We start from the raw sequence: 20,093 nt of genomic DNA on the forward strand, positions 1-20,093 counted from the left end.
GTAGTCTAATGTGGGAAAAACATCCCTGAAGGGCAATTTCCAACCATTTCCGTATTGTTGCTCTAATCAAGGCATGTCCATGGGATTACCGGAGTTCAACCAGACTCAAAGGAGCCCCTGCCTTTTAAGAGCCCAGGTTGCACGTTTTCCTAGTCTATAACAGGGGTCTCCAACCTTAAGCCTGGCAGACTTCAACTCCCAGAATTTCCCAGCTAGCAAAGCACTTTGGGAGTTGAAGTCCTCCAGGCTTAAAGTTGCCAAGGTTGGAGACCCCTGGTCTATAATCATTCTTGATCCTCCACCAACCTGAGATGAGCAGGCCCCTAGTTAGAAAACGCCAGAAGACTACAACCCCCAGCAGGCTTTGCTCCTTTTCCTCCTCCGCTCTCTGACTGGCTGGGATGCCTATTCGAACGCCCGCAGGCCGGCCAATGAGAAACGGCTTAGTGTCCCTCGGCCAGGCTGGAAGAAGCAAGCATTGGCTCAAGCGGTCAGTGTCCTGTCCTCGTGGCCGACGGCAGGATGACGGTGCCCAGGTGGGAACGTGCAGCCCGGCTGCTGCTCTGCCTGGCGGGGCTGGCGCTCTCTATTTACGCCTGGCACGTGGAGACTTCCAAGGAGCGTGACATCGCCTACCGGGCTATGTGCGATATCAGCGCCGACATCAGCTGCTCCCGTGTCTTCACCTCCAGGTCGGTGGTGCCCTCCCCATTCCCCATCCCAGCTCCGATCCAGAGGATCCCAAGCTTCTCCGCCCTCTAAGCATTTGCACCCCCTTAAGCTTAAGCATTTGCATCCCCATGAAGTGGAAGGGGTTGGGGTTTGCCTGTCTCCTGAGAGGAAGCGCTGAGAAAACCCGAGCGACTTCCTTCTACGTTTCTACATTTCCAGGTTTTAGACGTTTATTCCGGACGGGAGACCACCTCAATCTCTGTCCCAAGGAGCCTACTGTTTGAATGTTATTCATTGGAAGCAACCAAGGAAGCAGAAATAAAATTAAGAAAGAGAGAATCGCCTTCCATTCTCTGCTCCAGATGTTTCACTTTGGGCCCAGCAGTGGTTGCTACCAGTTTTTTGTTTGCTTTTTCCCACTGTCACACACAAAAAAACTGTGTTCCAACTTTTTTCCAATCCCATAACCTTTTCACAACCCATGATGGAGTCCCTTTAAGCTCACGCCGACTGCTTCAGTGACTCCATCCATCCACCTCATTCTCTGCTGTCCCCTTCTTCTTCTTTTGCCCTCAGTCGTTCCCAGCATTGGGCTCTTCTCCAGTTAATCCTTCCTTCTCATTAGGTGGCCAAAGTATTTGAGTTTCATCTTCAGGATCTGGCCTTCTAAAGAGCAGTCAGGGTTGATCTCCTCTAGGACTGACCGGTTTGATTGCCTTGCAGTCCAAGGGACTTGCAAGAGTCTTCTCCAGCACCATTGTTCAAAGGCCTCAATTCTTTGGCGCTCAGCCTTTCTTATGGTCCAACTTTCAAGCCATACATTGCAACTGAGAAAACCATGGACATGGGAAAACTCCATGGATAGTACCCAAAAAGGCTATTTTGAACATGGTCATTTGTGCCTTGAGTGAGAACGCTGGGCTGGTTTGTTCAATGAGGTCATCTGCTTGTTTTCTTGCCTGTCCGTGGTATTCTCAGAAGTCTTCTCCCACAACAAAGTTGAGAAGCATCAATACAGCTAGTTCTTGATTTACAACCATTTGTTTAGTGATTGTTCAAAGTTCCCTAGAAAACTGACTTACAACCGGTACTTACTGTAGGAAAAGACAAGGCAGAAAGTGGGAGTGGTGTCAAGAGGGAAATTTGCCTGGAGTTGTTATGTTTCCACAAACAATCCAAGTCCAGCCCTCCTTAAATTCTGTTAAGTCTTATCTAGCACCAATTTAGTGCCCACTGTTAGTTGGTTAGATTCTTGTGTACAGTCATGAGCTGTATGTCAGTTTAACAGGAATGTAATGTGTGCTCCTGATTCTTCATGCTGCACACACTTACAACTGTCTGTAGCATCTCCAAGTTCAAGTGATCAAAATTTGGGTGCTTGGTGAGCAACATGTATTTAGGATAGCGGCAGCGTCCCAGGGTCATGTAATCACCATTTGCAATCTTCCTGCCCAGCTTCAACGTCAATGAGGAAAGCAGATTTGCTTAATGACTGCATGATACTTAACAGCTTATAGTGGTTCGCTTAAGAGCCAATGCAAAAACAATTGTAAAATTAGGCATGATAACAACCATCTTGCTTAAAACAGGAAAATTTCGGATCCCAGTCATGATTGTAACTCAAAGACTACCCGTACTCTTTTTCTCCTGTTTCTTCGAAATCCAATTTTCCTTCTGTCAGGTGTCACAAAGAAAATGGTTGCCTGCATCTTTAGGGGACTGGAGGCTAAAACATGAAGAACGGTGGCAGGAACTGGTATGAAAAAAAGGACTAGGAGACAGTGTTCCAGTATCTCAGGGGCTGCCACAAAGAAGTGGGAGTCAAACTATTCTCCAAAGCACCTAAGGGCAGGACAAGAAGCAACAGGTGGAAACTAATCAAGGAGAGAAGCAACCTAGGAGGAATTTCCTGACAGCTAGAACAATTAATCAGTGGAGCAACTTGCCTCCAGAAGTTGTGAATGCTCCAACACTGGAAGTTATAAAGAAGATGCTAGATAACCATTTGTCTGAAGTGGTGTAGGGTTTCCTGCCTGGGCCTCCAAGGTCCCTGTTATCCTTATTCTATTATTTCAGGACAGTGTGTTGTTTTACGATTTCTCCATCTAGATTCAGGCTGAGATTCCCTGGAATTCCTCGCCCCAACCTCTGCTTATTGTCACTAATCATTACCCAGCATTATTTCTTCCAGGTGGGGTCGTGGTTTTGGCTTGGTGGCAGACCTCCTGGGACCTCACAGCCTCTTCAATCAGCCAAACAGCATTTTTGGGATTATTTTCTACATTCTGCAGATACTTCTCGGTGAGTAAGAGGCACAGAACGTGCAAGAGAAAGCCATCCTTTTGTCCTCTTTAGGCCCACAATTGCCTCACAATTGATTAGATGTATATAATTGTCTTTTTTCCTTGGAGCTTAGAAAGGCTCACACTGGGGGAAGGGGGTGTCTTGTGAGCTAGGCTGCTGTGACATATGGTCATTCAAGCAGGTTTAAGTGGGGTGCAATTTCTTCACATGGCTCACTAACCAGCATTAATCCATTGTCTTCCTTAGCAGAGGAAACCAGATGGCTGATTTATCTTCAGGCTCTCTCAAATATTGATAATACAGGTAGTCTTCAACTTCTGACCATAATTGAACTCTGAGTTACATTCGTAAGTCGTGCTAGTCATTAAGTAGGTCACCATGTGACTGCACCCAATTTTATAACCTTGTTTGTCAGTGTGGTTAAGGGAATCCATTTTAACCAATAGGGTTGTTGTTTTTTTTACTAGAAACTGGAATAAATGCCAGTTTTTGGCAAAAACGTCATGGTCGTAAGTTAAGGACTGCCTGTATTAATCTTGCTTGAATCATGAGCATCAGTAGAAGAGGGTTTGGAATAAGAGGGGTGGGAAACAAATGAAAGATGATAAATACTGAGTAAAGTTCCAGATCTGCAAAAATGTAAAACAGGAAAAATCTTCAAAAAAAATTTTTTTTGCAGGACAGAATGTGTTCAGTAGGCAAGAGATGTGACACAGTGGTTGCATAGGAGTTGTACCATGGGAGTGCCAAAGAAAAAGAACAGGAAGTGATCTTCAGAGGGAGTGGTTTTATGGGGATAGGTCAGGATTGGCATTTAGCATAGGAAAAGGACAAGTGAGAAACAGAGGTAAGCTGGGTTCATGTGTTATGATAAACCATGGCTTGCTTAACCATAGTTTGATCAAACATGAAATAAGTTCATACAACCACACTAAGCTCTGAAACATGATTCGCACAACCCTCTGCACCAAGCCAATTTTAAGTCTTTTCCCTAGTACAGTGTTTTTTAATCTGAGCAAATTTAACACTGTTTATGAACCCTGACAACCTGAAGATGCACAGACTTCAACTCCCAGAATTCTTCAGCCAGTGGGGGTGGGTGGGTGGGTGGGAATTCATCCTGCAGCCAGCATAGCTGGCTGGGGAATTGGGAGAGTTGAAGTCCGTGCATCTTAAAGTTGCTCAAATTGAAAAATGCTTCTCTCTTGGTTGCGAGCAAATTGATCAAATCATGCTTTTATTATTAATTCCTAAGAACGTTTCTGTCAAAGTGCTGAAAAGAAGTTAACCCTGGTTCATCCTCATAGGTTTCTTTCATCACAACCTGGCAGCCATTGCTCTGGTGGGCTCTTCTTTTGTCTCCATTGCTGGATCTCTCTATTTGGCCTACATCCTTTTTTATGTGCTCCACGACTTCTGTGTGGTTTGCATCAGCACCTACATCCTCAACTTTGCCCTCCTGTTTATAAACTACAAGCGCCTTGGTTACCTCAACAGTCCACCCCCGCCGAAGAGAAAAGCCAAGAGGCAGTGAATACTATGTCCTTTGGGCCTGGACCATTCCTCATTTTTGAAGATGACCAAGTAGACCAGGGGTGTCAAACTCGATTTCATTGAAAGCTGCATCAGGGTTGTGTTTGACCTCTGGGGGTGGAGGTGGCCAAGGTGGGCATGGCAGCTTGACGTCACTCATGTCAGGGGCGCCTGTGGCCCAAGCACTCTGCCAGAGATAACAGGCTCCCAAGCTCCATTTTCGGCCTCCTGCAGCCCTCTGCCAGCAAAAACTGCATGCGGCCCTCACAAGCTCCATTTTTGGCCGTGATGGCCTCCTGCATCCTGCTGCCAGGGAAAACAGGGGCCCCCCCGAGCTCCATTTTTGCTGGCAGAGGGCTGCAGGAAGCCATTGCAGCTAAAAATGGAGCTCAGGAGGGCCAGAGGAGGCCTTTTTGAACTGTTTTCCCTGGCAGAGGCACCGCGGGCCGGACTTTCGCTGTTTCCAGGGCAGCCCCGCAGCCCAGACCTAAGCATCCCAGGCTCCAGCTCCCGGGCCTTGAGTTTGACATCCCTGAAGTAGACAGTTTAGACACCATCTTCATCTTCTTTGCCCAGGAGGTCATGTTGTTCAGCATATCTCCCACCATCCTTCAGACTCAAAACATCTCAGCTATCTGATTTCTACTACCTGGAATTAAAATGGAAGCTACCTTGCGCAATGCAAACCAAAATTAAGCTGATTTTACAACTTTTTAAGTGGCATTTTTCCTTAGCTCTTTTAAATTGTTTTATATATGATCATTTTGTGCAATTACAGATTATTCTTGATCACTTTAGATGTATAGAAAGTGATGAGTTTTATGAATGGATTTAATACAGGGGTATTATGGGCAACGTAATATGGGCAACGTAATATGGGCAACGTAATATGGGCAACCAGGTCATTGATACCTGCCCTTTTTTCATATGCATAGCACACATCACATGCACATAAAAAGAAAAAGAGTCTTATCCCCCAGTTATACCTAGCATTTTCATGCTGTTGACCTCCATCCTTCGGACATGCCGTGCTTAATATAAACTTTTAAAGATTTTGGACTATCATATTAAAAACATCTCCTCATTGAACAGGGGCTGTTTTACACTGATAATCAGGCCTAGTTTACTTTTCCCATCATTACTTTCCTTTGCCTGGTGTTATGCTGACCTTATCATTTGGCAAACTGAAACAGTGTTTCCCAAATAGCAGATAGTGATGCATAACTATGGAAAAAAATAGCAAGTTGCAGATAATTATTTTCATTAGAAATAAAACACTACACATTGTAGATAAATTAAAACTGAGACTGGTCTACGTCCACAGCCCAAATTATGTTCAGTGGATTGTGAAATGAAAATTATAAACAGATGCAAACCCATCTGTAAACAGTTGCTGGTAGATCTTGATTTATGACGTCAATTGGGACTAGAAATCTGGTCATAAGTTGTTCCATTCATAAGCTGAAGCATCCACACCACCACTTTCCCCCCTACATTTTTTACTGTGGTTGTTAAGTAAATCACCTCAGTTAAGTGAATCACATTCAAAAAGCCCATTCTTCTGAATTGCTTTTTTTTTCTTGAAATCAAAAAACAAGTATTATAAATCGTGGTCAGATGACTGTGGGAGATTGCAAAGGTAAATATAAGCCAGTTTTTAAGAGATCAGAGTGCGGTCACGTGACTATGAGGGTATGGACACATTTTACAATACCGTAGCCAGAGATTGTACAAACTATAAAGCACTCATGAGAATGTCGTAACGACTGATTGTAAAACAACCAGTTGGAAGTCAATGTAATTTCTCCTGGTAAGAAACAAACTGAAAAATATTTCTGTATACAGAGATGTTCTTGCAAAGCAAAAATCCAGAGTTAACAAAAATGAGGTCCTTTGTACTCTTTGAACTTGGCTGTTGCAGATGTTTCATTACCCAATTAGGTAACACCATCAGTCCTTCAAACACTGATGATGTTACTTAGTCTGGGTAATGAAATGCAGGGGTGGGATTCTACCGGTTCTCTCCACCTCTGTAGAACCAATAGTTCTGAAGAGCAGCAGGCAGAGAGCATGCATAGAACCGGTTCTATGTCTGCTGCTGTTTTGGCCCACCCACCCGCCTGGGCTCTTATCTGACCTTTATTTCCTGCTTTTTCAACCACAGCTGCTTTGCACGACACAGCTGCGGTTGAAAAAGCAGGGAAAAAGGGCTTTTCCAACCACTGCGCACTTGCACACAGCGCTGCTCAGCTGTCCGGGCAGTTCAGCAGGTCGTAAATTGTGCACACACAACACACAGCGACAGAACCGGTAGTTATACTGGTCAAATCCCATCCCTGATGAAATGTCTGCAAAAAAACAACCGAGCCTAGAGAACACCAAGGATCCCTCATTTCAACTCTGAATTAAAAATATCTTTTGTTGGTAGCATACATAAATCCAAGAACATTGTTCTTCAGTTGGGAATTTACAAAAATTGAATTATGACATATTCAGCCATTTAAAATAAAGCTAACATGTTAGACAAATTTTACAAAGGTAGTTTGAATTATTATTATTTTAAACACTATGCTGATTTTGATTTTCTGTACTAAAAGTTCCTAAGCCATTTATTTCTATGTATAACAAAACATATTTGCCAGAGGCTGGGCTTATATTTCATTTTGTTTTAATTGAATCATTTTCTAGCTGCAGGAAGAGAAAGTTGAGCAGAAGGAACATGTGGGTTCCCTTTCCCATACATTTTTAGGTGAAATAATAAATGGGAAGATTTTTTTTTAAATGAAGGAATTGTTCTCTCGGCTAACAGCAAGGGACGCTGTTCTATTAATGCAACCAGCTCTGAATTTAACTCTTGTAATGTTTATCCAAAAATAAAGACATCAAAGATAAAAACCCAGATTGGCTTTCTGTCTAATTGACTCAGTTAAGACTTGTATGATCATGATATATATGCTTGTATGTAAAAAGTCAACCCCATTTTCAAATTACATCAGTATTTTTTGAATATTTATTTTCACATAAAGGAAAAATAATACCTTCTAAAATCCCACTTTTCATTTAAAAAAAATACATTTCTACTAATATATTTCTTTAATTTCTTCCAGAGACGTCTTGATTTATAAACAGTACTTTTTTTAAGAATGAAGAATATTTGCATAAATTGATTATGCTAAAACTAGCTGTTCAAGAAAAATAATAATAATCTTGGAATGATAATGAAAGCAGGATCAGAAACATTAAAATGGGGAAAAAAAGGACTTGATATTTCTATTTTCAATTCTGGAGTACATATTCAGAAACCTCAAAGACAATTATATCGTAAGTGCTTCTTTGCATCAGCATCGTGAGGTAAAAAAAATGTAGAAATTAATCCTATGGGGTTTTTTTAATATGCAATACGCTTTTTCGTATTCGGACTGGAAATACCCCATGTCTCGATTTTTTTTTACCGCTTTTGAAAATTGATGCGTTTCACGACTGTTACGAATTATTGAAATAAACGCTTGTTTCATTATTCACACGATCACCCGTTTGCCATCGCTACAAAGATCTGATGCTCTTTAATACCACATTTCCTGTCAGGCTCCGCCCATGTCGCGCGAGGCTTTCTGGGATTCGTATTTCTTGGAGTGCCTGTCAAGCTTAATGGAAGCGCACTTGCTGGACTGCATTTCCCATGCAGCATTGCTGCCTTTATCTCCGTCAAAAAAAAAAAAAAACCGCCTGCCATCAGTTCCCCTTTTTTCTGCTAAGAAAAAAGCAGCTGGTTTAGTCCGGTCCTGAAGTGTGAAAACTGCGGCGGAATTTCGGCTTGGCGGTAAGATGTCATTTAAGGAACATACCATTGTGCTTGCGCAGGGAGGGGGGAAGCTTTAGACCCTGCTTTCTTGTTGCCCCGGCACGGAAGGTAGGAGGCAGCTTCCTGGTTTTTTATTAGGGCGAGGGGGGGAGGCAGGCGCTGGGACGGAATTGGGGTTCGCCTTTCGGCCCAGGAAGCCGCCTGATGGGTTTGGCAGAGTGGGTGGTAGAGGGGATTCAGGACTCCAGGTACCCCCTGAAGAAAGATATGAGTGGGCTCGTTGCAGCATTAAAGAGAATAAATATTATTTAAGAATAATCATGGGTTGTGAAAAGGATATGGGATTGGAAGGAAGTTGGAACACAGTTTTTTTGTGTGTGACAGTGGGAAAAAGCAAACAAAAAAACTGGTAGCAACCACTGCAGGGCCCAAAGTGAAACATCTGGAGCAGAGAATGGAAGGCGATTCTCCCTTTCTTAATTTTATTTCTGCTTCCTTGGTTGCTTCCAATGAATAACATTCAAACAGTAGGCTCCTTGGGACAGAGATTGGGGTGTGGGAGAAATTTTGACCCGTGTGGGTCTCACCCACATTGATGACACTGGTTCATTCTAGCGCCCAGAGGTTTAATTAGCATAACTCTGGAATTGAAATTAAACCAAATTTAAATTGGTTTAACCCAGTTGGTTAAACCAGGAGCAGAATGAGAAGACTGGTGATTGGCAGAGGTCCCCTGATCCCCTTTGGATGTTAGATGGCTTTGGGCAGTCCTCCAAGACATCCTACCTTGTTCATTTCCCCTTACTAGAAGTTTAACCTGGAAATGTAAACAGCTAGACCTGGCAAGAAAGGGGTGATGGTCTCCACTTCTTGGTATGTAGTAGCTGTTCCAAAATATGCAAACATGTAATATTAATGAGTAATGACTGGAAAAAAATATTACCTCAATTAGTTCCCCCACCCAAGTGCGGTGCTAATACTCTTCAGCATAAATTGTGATACAATATTGTATATTATAGGATATGCAGAATTACCTGACAGACTAAAGACAGACTGAAAGCAAAGTACACATAATATCAACTCTTGGAAGATAGCATATTTGAGATCTGCGGGCTGGCCCTGGCAATGTGAAATCGTGTTTTCATAACAAAGTGTGTTGTTTGCTGCCTTGAATCTCTCCTGAAAGTCAAGAGATAAACATTGGAATATATGAGCCATATTTTCAAGTTAGTTGACTTGACATTCAGACTAGCTGAGAGAAGAAACAATGATATGACATTGCAGTAGGTTTCATACTAAAAACTAGCCCTGAAGCTTGATTAGCAGGTATTCTGGATGATGAATTATGGTAGCTAAATTACTATGAAAAACATGTTGCCCAGCACTGCCAAATTTCTCAGGTAATGAGCATCAAAAGAGATCTTCAGTTCAAGGAAAAGGCAAGGCTTGTGAAATTTTGGGCTTGTGTTATATAATGTGCTTCTGGGAATGAGCTGTTAATGTTTTATGGCAGTGTTTCTCAATACTGGCAGGTTTAAGAGTGTGGACTTCAATTCCCAGAATCCCCCAGCCAGTCTTCCTGCTGGTTGCAGGAAGAATTTCTCCTTGCTGGATAGGGAATCCTGGGAGTTGAAATCTGTACATCTTAAATTTGTCGGGGTTGAAAAACTAAGGTTCCAGAATATGCTAAAATCCTATGATTAATTGATGGGAAAATGTACCTTTGATTGCTGTCATATTAGCCATGGTTTTGACCACAGGAAGAACAGTGTTGGGTCTAGTCTCTTAACTAGAATCTTGTCCTTGTGTCTATCAATTGTAAATTGAGATAAAAGAGATAATAGTTTAATAGCTAAATTTTTCTGCAGGTTTCAAAGTAATTTCTAGTTAAATATTTAGTGTCCTAGAAACAAATGGCTCCTTAACTATTCTGGAAGCAGTGGCCTGTTAACCTTTCTGTTACAATAATCTTAATTCCCGAATTCTTTGGAATTAGGCACACTTCCTGTTGAGACTTGCAAGGAAACTAGCCAAGTTGAAGAATGTAGGGAGAGGGAAAAAAGCACTTTCCTTTTTCTGATAATTATAAAACTCGAGTTGGCCCTTATTGGAACCTGGAACCTGGAACATAGAAATGCTGGAATGGATCTTACAGAAACATTTCTCCCCCAAATAAATTATAAATATAAGATAAAAATTTGGGGCAAATGCAAGAAGGAAGAAAGACATGTTATTTAGGAAAGCTAAATATTTTTTTCTCAGTAAAACAAAGAATAAATTCAGATATCATGTCATATCATGTGTTGTTTTGCCCTGGTTTGTTGAAAAAGCCATAATCAGCTGGATTTACACATAGTGCTTAACCCAAACCACACAAATCGCCTTCTTGCTTCATCACCCTTAATGTGTGAGTCCAGGCAGTACAAAGAGAACACGGTGAAAAAAAGATGCAGAGCAGTAAAGGACTTACCAGAAACAAGTCCCTGAAATTTATTTGCAAGAAAATACACTTAGTGTTATAGGTTTCCTCTAAGTGCTGTGCTTAAAAGTTATCACCACTGAAAATGAGCTGGCAGATTCTGTCTGGGTTTTTTCTCTCTCCCCATTTTGATGCCTGGTCCACAATTTAATGGCTTCCTGCTGATTGACTCCAGTCCCTAACAAGCTTGCAGATTCCCCAGGCATCAGCTGATGAGACAGTTGCCACCATAATAATTTTCCAGATTCCAAAAACTTTTATCGGCGCTCCGGGATTTCATAAGCCTGTTCGCCCAGCGCCTTTCTAGTCCTGTAGCCTTACCCCCACCCCCCTTGCAGGTTTCAGCTGCTTGGGGTGAAATGAGGCCAAAGGCACGGGCAGAGCTCAGCTGTCTTATATACATACAGGCGTTGCTGAGAACGTGAAGGTTGTAGAGAGGGGCCAGACACAGTGGTTGTATGTTGGTTTTTCTGAGTTACCTGGAGGGGGGACGGGACTTCGTGGACCTGTGTGGAAGGGAGCTCTGCCAGACCTGGAGAAGAGGTAGGTGAATGGATACTGGGATTTCTGGAGATTTGTGGGTTCCTTACTGCTTTGAGTTGTGGCTTCCAGGATCACCAAGCCACAAGATTTCCTTCTGCAACTCAAGCCAGGTATCCTGGTTTCCTGTTGACTTTAATTTCTTAGCCTTTTGGCCAGTTTGGGAAAATGTTGTGGGGCACTATTTGGCTGCCTAGCATTAACTTCAAGTGTCCTGTTTTTCAGCTCCTTAGAACGGTATTTGTCAACCTTGGCAGCTGAAGATGTGTAGACTTCAACTCCCAGAATTCCCCAGCTAATTATGTGGAATTGAAGTCCAGAGGATAATAAACATTGTTTTAGGGCTTAGTGTCCTTCCAAGTTTGGAAACAAACTAGTAATCCTGGTACCTTTTCCACCCCTTTGCTTGCCCTTCTCTAATGCCCAGTTGGGTCCTGGTCAGAGATGGTATTCAGCTGGTTCTGACCAGTTCTGGAGGATCAGTAGCAGAAATTTTGAGTAGTTCCACCTCTGACTGGCCCCGCCCCCATCTATTCTCTGCCTCCCCAGTCCCAGCTGATTGGCTGGGTCTTCTTTTGTTGCCCCGCACAGGAGAACGGAGCTAGAAAGCAGGTTAGTGGGAGGGGGAGGGAATGGGATTTTGCAGTATCCTTCCCCAGCCACGCCCACCAAGCCATACCCACCAAGCCACGCCCACTGGTCCTGGTAGTTAGAGTGTTGTACTATAGTCTACTTCTGCTGGCTGCCACCAATTCAGCAGTTCAATTCTGAGCGCCTCAAGGTAGACTCAGCCTTCCATCCTTCCGAGGTTGGTAAAACGAGGTCCCAGATTGTTGGGGGCAATAGGGTGACTCTGTAAACCGCTTAGAGAGGGGCTGTAAAGCATGGGAAACAGTATATAAGTCTTAAGTGCTATTGCTATTAGGCATCAGCTCCCATTGTGTCTGATTGATTACTGGTCATGAGGAGTTTTGTTGTTCAAGAACATCTGATGGGCCATCGGTTCTCCATCGCAATACATCAAACTAGGAAACCAAAGTTATGAATGCTAATACTGTACTATTATTATTATAAGGCTACAGTAACAGAAATTTGCAAGTCTGAATATGCTTCTCCCCTCCCGCCTTTTATCTTGATGAGAACTAGGCAAGGTCTAGCTGAGATGCTTTCTCAGATTATAGTTCTGGCCCAGACTCAGGTTTTCTTTATCTGTTGTCTTGGCTGTAGCTCTTCTTCCTGTTCCTCAAGTTTATTCCTTATCCCCTTCACCCTGGTCCAGATTCTCACCAGAGTTTCTCACTCTGGATCAGGAGTGTCAAAAAACTCAATTCCATTGAGGGCCACATCAGGGTTGTATTTGATCTCAGAGGGCTGGGGTGGGCATAGCCAGGGTAAGCAGGGCCAGCTCAACATCACTCGTGTCGGGGATGCCTGTGGTGGCCCCAGCGCTCTGCCAGTGAAAACGGGCTCCTGAGCTCCGTTTTCGGCTGCAACCTTCTGCAGGCAAAAATGGAGCTTGGGAGGGCCACCTACAGCCCTGCTGAACTCCGTTTTCGCTGGCAGAGGCACTGCGGGCTGGTCCTTCACTGTTTCCAGGGTGGCCTCATGGGCCAGATCTAAGCACTCCACGACCCGGATGCGGCCCAATAGGCCTTTGACACCTCTACTGTAGACACTCAAGTGAGGGCTTCCTTGCTGGACTTTTTTTCTTTTACTTTTCAAGACGGAAGGCAAGACTGGAATCTATGCCCTACCATGCTCCATTTCCACCTTCAGGAATTTACATTGTATGGAGGAGCCACCATGTCTGTGTGATCCTAAAACAAGATTAGATTAGATTTCCGCCTATCAAAAGGAAGACAGTCATCCTGTAAGGTTGTCTGGAAAACTCTGTTGGTTGATTACAAAGCATCCCCAAATTGCAAGAGAATATTTGAGGATCAGCCTTTCTCTGTCAGCCCAAGCCACCTTGCAAGTTTATTCAAAGGATAGAAGAAAATTACTAGTATGCCTTGGACTGAGAAAAGAACACTGTGGGTGTCAGTGATGTTACTGTCACAATATCACTATTTTGTTATAAAATGGTACTTAAGAAGTAATTTTGATTGAAGGCGTGTAGAAGTCACACCAAAAAAGGAATATGTGTGAGCATGCATGCTCTGGAGAAAAAGCAAGATACAGATCAAATAAATAAGTACTACACAAAGCAGGTGAATAAGGGGGTTAATGTTTTGCTTTGCAGTCTTTAGCAGTTTTAAGATGGAAGCTTAAATGGAAATACAATAAAGAGGTAGTTCTCGGCTTGCAACCATGTGCTTAATGACCGATCGAAGTTACAATGGCACAGAAAAAAGTGACATTTTTCACGCTTACAACCGTTGCGGCATCCCTGTAGTCACATGGTCAAAATCCGGACACATGGCAACTGGCATGTATTATGACGGTTGCAGTGTCCCAGGGTCATGTGATCCCCTTTTGCGACCTTCTGACGAGCAAAGTCAATGGGAAAGCCAGATTAACTTAATAACCGTGTTACTAATTTAACAACTGTGGTGATTCACTTAATGGCTGTGGCAAAACAGGTCGTAAAATGGGGCAAATCTTACTTAACCACTCTCTTGCTTAGCAGCTGAAATTTTGGGCTCAGTTGTGGTTATAAGTTGAGGACTGCCTGCAGTTGAATAATTTATTCTTTAATGGGCGCAAAACAAATTTCAGTCTACACATGCACACACCAGCCATAACTTTTGCATAGATTTTGTGAAGTCACCGCTGAGTTTCTAGCCCTGATCAGAACACAAAGATCTGCTTTGGAGGCAGAAAAGGCAAGAAAAAAAAAAAACATATTTGTTTTGGGAGGCTGATTAGTGAAAGAACACGTAGTTGAAGTACACAAAGTAATCTACCCAAATGAAAAAAGAATGTAAATGCAGCCATACATCTTAAGAGACCAGGAAAAGTTTTCAATGTTTCTCCTGGTGCTGAGAAGAGAGTGGAACAGAAGGTAGAAAATTCTAGAAATATTTGGAATTTCCTATTTGTGATAAGAGGTCGAATAGAACAGTATTTTTCAACCTTGGCCACTTCAAGAAATGTGGACTTCAACTCCCAGAATTCCCCAGCCAGCCATGCTGTTTGGGGAATTCTGGGAGTTGAAGTCTACAATATCTTAAAGTGGAAAAGATTGCAAAATACTGAAGTAAAAGTGGATACCAATGTCCCATAATAACCCATCTTACACTTTATGATAGGTGGTGTGGGGAGGGAGAATGTAATTTAGTAATTAGCAAATGGGAGTATTTGAGGGTTTCCCTAGATAAGAAGGGAGGATCCAGAACAAGAGAAATAAAGGGAAGGGGAAAACTTATATAAAATAAATAAAGGGAATAGAGAAAACGTGGGTGTGTGTATCTGTCTAGAACAGATGTTACAAAGAACACCATCTCTTGTAATAAGTAGGCTTTTTTCTTCCAGTGAAATTATTTCTACAGGCCTCTTAAATATCTCTTGGCTATTATATTTAAGAATGCCTTACTGTACAGGTAGTCCTAGACTTACAACAGTACATTTAGTGACCGAAGTTACAATGGCACTGGAAAAAGTGACGACCATTTTTCACACTTACATCTTTTACAACCCCCTGGTCACGTGATCAAAATTCAGATGCTTGGCAACTGATTCATCTTTATGACGATTGTAGTGCCCCACGGTCACATGATCACCTTTTGCCACCTTCTGACAAGCAAAGTCAATGCGGAAGCCAGATTCACTTAACAATTGTGTTACTAACTTAACAACTGTAGTGATTCATTTAACAACTGTGGCAAGAAAGATCGTAAAATGAGGCAAAATTCACTTAACAACTGTCTCACTTAGCCACAAAAAATTGGGGTCAATTGTTGTTCTAAGTCGAGGACTATCCATATAAACAAATCCCTTAGAATATATAAAATTTGAATCAGTAAATGGCTTTTCCTTTTCTTTCTATCCTTCCCTGATAAAAACAGAGGGCACCAATGATTGTTGAACTAGGAAGTTGGCAGGCAATAATGTAGCCTGTTTGAGGAGAATAATTCTTTTCAATTTCTGTTGGCTTTGGATGAAGAATGGCTTTCATTTCCCCCCCCCCATTATGTTCTGTTAAGCAAATTCAGCCTTGAAGTTGGTACAACTATCCAGTCCCTTGGATTGCTGGGCTGCACAGTTTGAAGGGAGGGGATTGTGCTGTGAAAGCTGTTTTAATGTCTTTGGGAGGAAATTTGCTACTTTAGCCTTTAAATGACTGGCAGGTTTTGACTAATGTAAAAACTGTGCCAAGTTGTTACTCAGAAAGTCTTGGAATGTTTTGCTGCTCTACGTGGCTTTTGCTATGAGACAATTGGGCAAGATCTAGCATACTGAGACGATGCAATGTCTTTTTTAAAAAAAAATAGAGGAAGAAAAAGAGATAAACAACTTCTGGATACAGGAAGAGATTTTTATCCCTTTTTTATCCCTCTAATTAAAAAAAAAAAGACATCCTTGGTCCTTGGTGCTCCCTGAGCATGGTGGTTTTCTTGCAGACATTTCATTACCAAACTAAGTAACATCATCAGAATGCATTGTAGACATTTCATCCTTTTAGCATGCTGGATCTTCTCTCAGATGCTCAGATACAGTTTACTGGTATACATTGACTACCTTACAAAGGTACTTCACACAGAGTGTTTTGCAATAGCATCCATTCATATTTTCAAGATTGCTGGTTCAGCTATCAAGGAATAAAATTAGATGAGTGAATTGGGCCATTTCTTTTTCACATTTAGGGAATGCACAAAGGCCCTGCCAAAGGGGAAAGCGACCAGACGTGGGGAAAACGGACACATCCACGGAGAGATCCGTGTGACTTGTCATCTTAAGAGTAAGTATTGCAGTGGCCAAGGAAGGTTGGAGTGGGATTTTGTTACTCTTGAACAGATAACCTGGCGATTAAAGCAAGGTTTCTCAGCCATGGAATTTTTAGGGTACATGGACTTCAAATTCCAGAATTCCACAGCCAACGTAGCCACTGAGAATTCTGGGAATTGAAGTCCACCCAGCTAGAAGTTGCCAAAGTTGGCAAATACTGGATTAAGGCATTGGATGAGCATTGGTGAGTCCCAAATTTGAATCCCAATCTTAGATGTTGAAGTTCCCTGGGTGACTTTGGACCGGTCTCTCTCTCTCAGCCCAGAAGCTGGAGTGATGAGGATGATGGATTGAGAATGGGGGGATGACTAGGTGACCACTTCCGTTCTTTCGGCCAATTGACTTCTCAGGGGTTTTATTGTGGGGAAGAAATTAAGATATCCCCTAGATGTAGCCTTTAGTTCTTGGGAGAAATATGGAATATTAAACCTAATCGAGTGTGTGAATCCAGTCGTTCTGGCTGAATCAGAATAGATTCTATTTAGCAATTATCTTAGTTTCCTTCCTTGTTTAAGGAGGCTGCTGAATGTTTACTCATGCGATGTCATCCAGCTACTCAGAAGCTGTTTCTAACTTAACACCCTGAACTGGAAATATTAGGCTTACATTTCAAGGGAATTACTATTTTTTAAAAAAATTGAAACAAACTACAGATAGTCCTCGACTTACAACCATTCCTTTAGTGACCTTTCGAAGTTATGACGACACTGAAAAAAGTGACTTATGAGCATTGTTTACACTTACGACCATTGCAGCACCCCCGTGGTCACATGATCAAAATTGGCCCACTTGGGTTATGTGTCATGTGATATCCTTTTGTGACTTTCTCACAAGCAAAGTCAATGGGGATGCCAGATCCACTTAACAACTGTGGCAAGGAGGGTCATAAACTGAGGGAAAACTAAACTGTCTTGCTTAGCAACAGAAACTTTGAGCTCAACTGGGGCCGTAAGTCGAGGACTACCTGTACTCTGGGTTCCCACCCTCCCATGAGGTAAGCTCAGAAGAGCCTCCTCAGGGATATATTCTGTACATCGTTAAGTCTGATTTTGTTTGTTTATCAAGCTGTGTTTGCTTATGCTGCCCTATATAGATTTCTCTGTTTGTGCTGCAATTAAACCACACCTTTAATGTTCCCTCTGGGACACCCTTGTGTTCAGATCACAATTTTTTTGGTCAGGTTAAAGATTCAATAAAGAATAGTAAATGATAGCAAGAGCACAGAAATATTCAATTGGTCATGACTGCTTCTGCTTTGTTTCTTATTTGTTATTTTGCACCGTTCCTGTGCCAGCACGGTTAAATAATTCTGGGCAGATTGCACATGTAAAACAATTGTAAGGCCATTAAAACAATAGGCACAATCACAATAAAGCCAGCCAGTAACGTAAGCCAGCCAGTGGCTTCTTGTTGTTATTCCCAACAGATGAAGATCTGGAACCCATGGTTGCTGTTTGCCCTGTTTTGATGTCAAGATATCACTGCCCAGCCTTATGGAATACATTGCACCTCCCCCCACTATAAAAATGGCTCCTTCCTCATTACCATTTAGGAGAAAAGTGCCAACAACAATCCAAAGCTACTGTTATCATTTCTCTTCTCAAAGTCTATGGAGATTCTCAGTCCTCCAGGTCATGGTTGTCCCAAAGGTGCTTTTTCAAGAGGCAACTGGACTTTCTGGATTTTTTCTTCTCAATGTTAACAAGGAGGGAGCCATGTTTACATTGGGGTGTGTATGTGTGCAATGAAATCCATAAGGCTGGGCAGTGACATGTTGGCGAGGGAGGGAGTCAAAACAAAGTGGATAGTAATCATGACAAAATGGTACCTTGTCACTTTCCTATGTATGCCATCTCTCGTATAGCAAGGCAGGGCTTCCATCACAATGCCACGGCTGCCATATTGCCTGCTTTGACCTCCCCTGTGAAGGAGGCTGAGAAAGCTGCAAAGATGGGGAGTTCATGGTCCTACCCCCTTAGATTTGCAAGGGGGAAGTGGTGGTGGGGTTATGCAGCATGGCTTCATAGTTGATTGTTTGATAGTCCCCAGAGCAGCTGATCCTGAAGTTAGCCAGGACTTCAGGATCTTGGTCCAACTGATGTGGGAAGGACTTCCAAAGTGGGATGGCACAGTTTTTCCTCTCTTCAGGAGTCTATGGTAAAGAGGATCATGTGGAAAACACTGCTGAGGATAGAGCTGGGGGCAGCAGGGAACCAGGCCCCTTGCGTGCTCCCCTTCCTTCTCCCTGGACTACGGTATGGGTCGTCTTCGGCTATCGATCAGCATCACGAGCTGGCCAGAGAAAGATCCAAGACGGTCACCTCTTTCTACAATCAATCTGCCATTGATGCAGCTGCTGAAAAGGTGAGTGTAAATAAATACCGGTAAGTTTATTGTTTTGACCCCAGGTCGTAACATAGGAATGCCATAACAGAGGTGGTATTCAACAGGTTCTGACCAGTTCTGGAGAACCAGTAGCAGAAATTTTGAGTAGTTCGGAGAACTAGCAAATACCACTTCTGACTGGCCCCGACTTTCACATCTATTCTCTGCCTCCCGAATCCCAGCTGATCAGCTGGGTCTTCTTTTGTTGCCCTGCCACAGGAGAACAGAGCTGGAAAGCAGGTTAGTGGGGTTGGAAAAGAATGGGGATTTTGCAGCATCCTTCCCCTGCTATGCCTACCAAGCCACACCCACAGAACTGGTAGTAATTTTTTTTTTTTGTAAATTTTATTTGAGTTTTCACAAAAAGAAAAGAAATACAAATAAAACATCTTTTTTGAAAGCAGCATAATCCCGGGTTACATTTCTTCGTACAGACGCAAATTCAGGTTCATGCTCATTTTTATATTCTATTCCATATCTTATTACTATTTTACATTTTCTATATAGCTTCTCCCCTCTTTTAATTTTCTCAATTTTATTTTATTTATTTCATCTCAATTCAAATCATTATATTTATATTTTTTGTCTGTCCTGTTTCAATTGTCTATTATCTTTTCTCATTAAACAAAATTTCTCCTGTAGTTACTGATTGGAGTATGACGCCTTTATATCTTTCCCCTAAAATTATAACACTCAATATAATACATAACTTCCATTCGAATTCTGCTTGGTACATTCTTAAACTACACACAGTATTCTTGAAAAAAAATTTTTTATAAATGTATATAATTAAAACAACATTCCATTCCAATTCAATTCTATCATTGATATTAATATTCATTAAAGTCTTAACATTTCTCACATTACTTTTCAATTAAATATCATACTTCTATGGGAACAATTATAAACTTTCCATAGTTAATTCCCCCCCCCTTCACTTATATTTTATAAAACATTGACTAATTAAAATGTTCCCGTTCCTTCCTAATTCAATTTTCTCATTTATTTTATTTCATTTACTTTATTCACAAACATTTCACTAAATTACACTAACTATTTTATCCCTCATTCTAATCATATGTTGTTTCCAATTTTTTAAAGTTATTTCTATTACAAATATAACAATACAATCTTATGTACCTTTACAGAATCCCTTTTTCAGTTAGATTTTCACCCATTATCTCTAAATAGGTCCTGTTTCTTTATATCTTGCTCGGACCTTTGTAACTTCTTTTCCTTTCCTTCTTCCCTCTCTTCTTCTCTCTCCCTTTTTACCCTTTGTCTCTCTACCTCTATTTCCCTCTTCTGTATTCCCCTTTTCTGTTGCTTTCCAGTATTATACTTATTTTTCGAATTATTTTTCTTTTCTTTGGTTGTTTTTTTAAGTCTTAAATTCTCCGTCCTCTTTCCCCCTTTCCTTTTTTCTTCCCC

The 20,093-nt window shown here is 41.9% G+C and overlaps 2 protein-coding genes across 11 annotated transcripts in view; both read left to right on the top strand.

Annotated features, from left to right (window-relative positions):
* The first annotated feature begins 493 nt into the window (after nucleotides 1–493).
* On the top strand, nucleotides 494–7,408 carry VKORC1 (vitamin K epoxide reductase complex subunit 1). Its single transcript, XM_026683509.2, has 3 exons — nucleotides 494–692; nucleotides 2,864–2,973; nucleotides 4,284–7,408. The coding sequence occupies exons 1-3, from the start codon at nucleotides 523–525 to the stop codon at nucleotides 4,508–4,510; spliced, it is 507 nt and encodes a 168-aa protein (XP_026539294.1). The 5' UTR covers nucleotides 494–522; the 3' UTR covers nucleotides 4,511–7,408.
* A 748-nt stretch (nucleotides 7,409–8,156) lies between these two features.
* The window catches only part of BCKDK (branched chain keto acid dehydrogenase kinase), a 39,537-nt gene continuing 27,600 nt past the window's right edge, over nucleotides 8,157–20,093 (top strand). For 2 of the 10 annotated variants that reach the window (XM_087946744.1, XM_087946749.1), the window contains exons 1-3: nucleotides 8,185–8,329; nucleotides 16,136–16,230; nucleotides 18,426–18,641. In XM_087946744.1, the coding sequence (XP_087802870.1) occupies nucleotides 18,432–18,641 (210 nt within the window). In that variant the 5' untranslated portion in view covers nucleotides 8,185–8,329; nucleotides 16,136–16,230; nucleotides 18,426–18,431. Of the gene's footprint in view, nucleotides 8,420–11,187; nucleotides 11,334–16,135; nucleotides 16,231–18,425; nucleotides 18,642–20,093 lie in introns of those variants that run through there. The other 8 variants (XM_087946743.1, XM_087946747.1, XM_087946748.1 and 5 more) reach the window with 7 other exon arrangements.

This window comes from Notechis scutatus, chromosome Z (genome assembly GCF_049901735.1).
Source record: "Notechis scutatus isolate UNSWTSFEM ecotype Mainland chromosome Z, rNotScu1.2, whole genome shotgun sequence".
NCBI lineage: Eukaryota > Metazoa > Chordata > Lepidosauria > Squamata > Elapidae > Notechis > Notechis scutatus.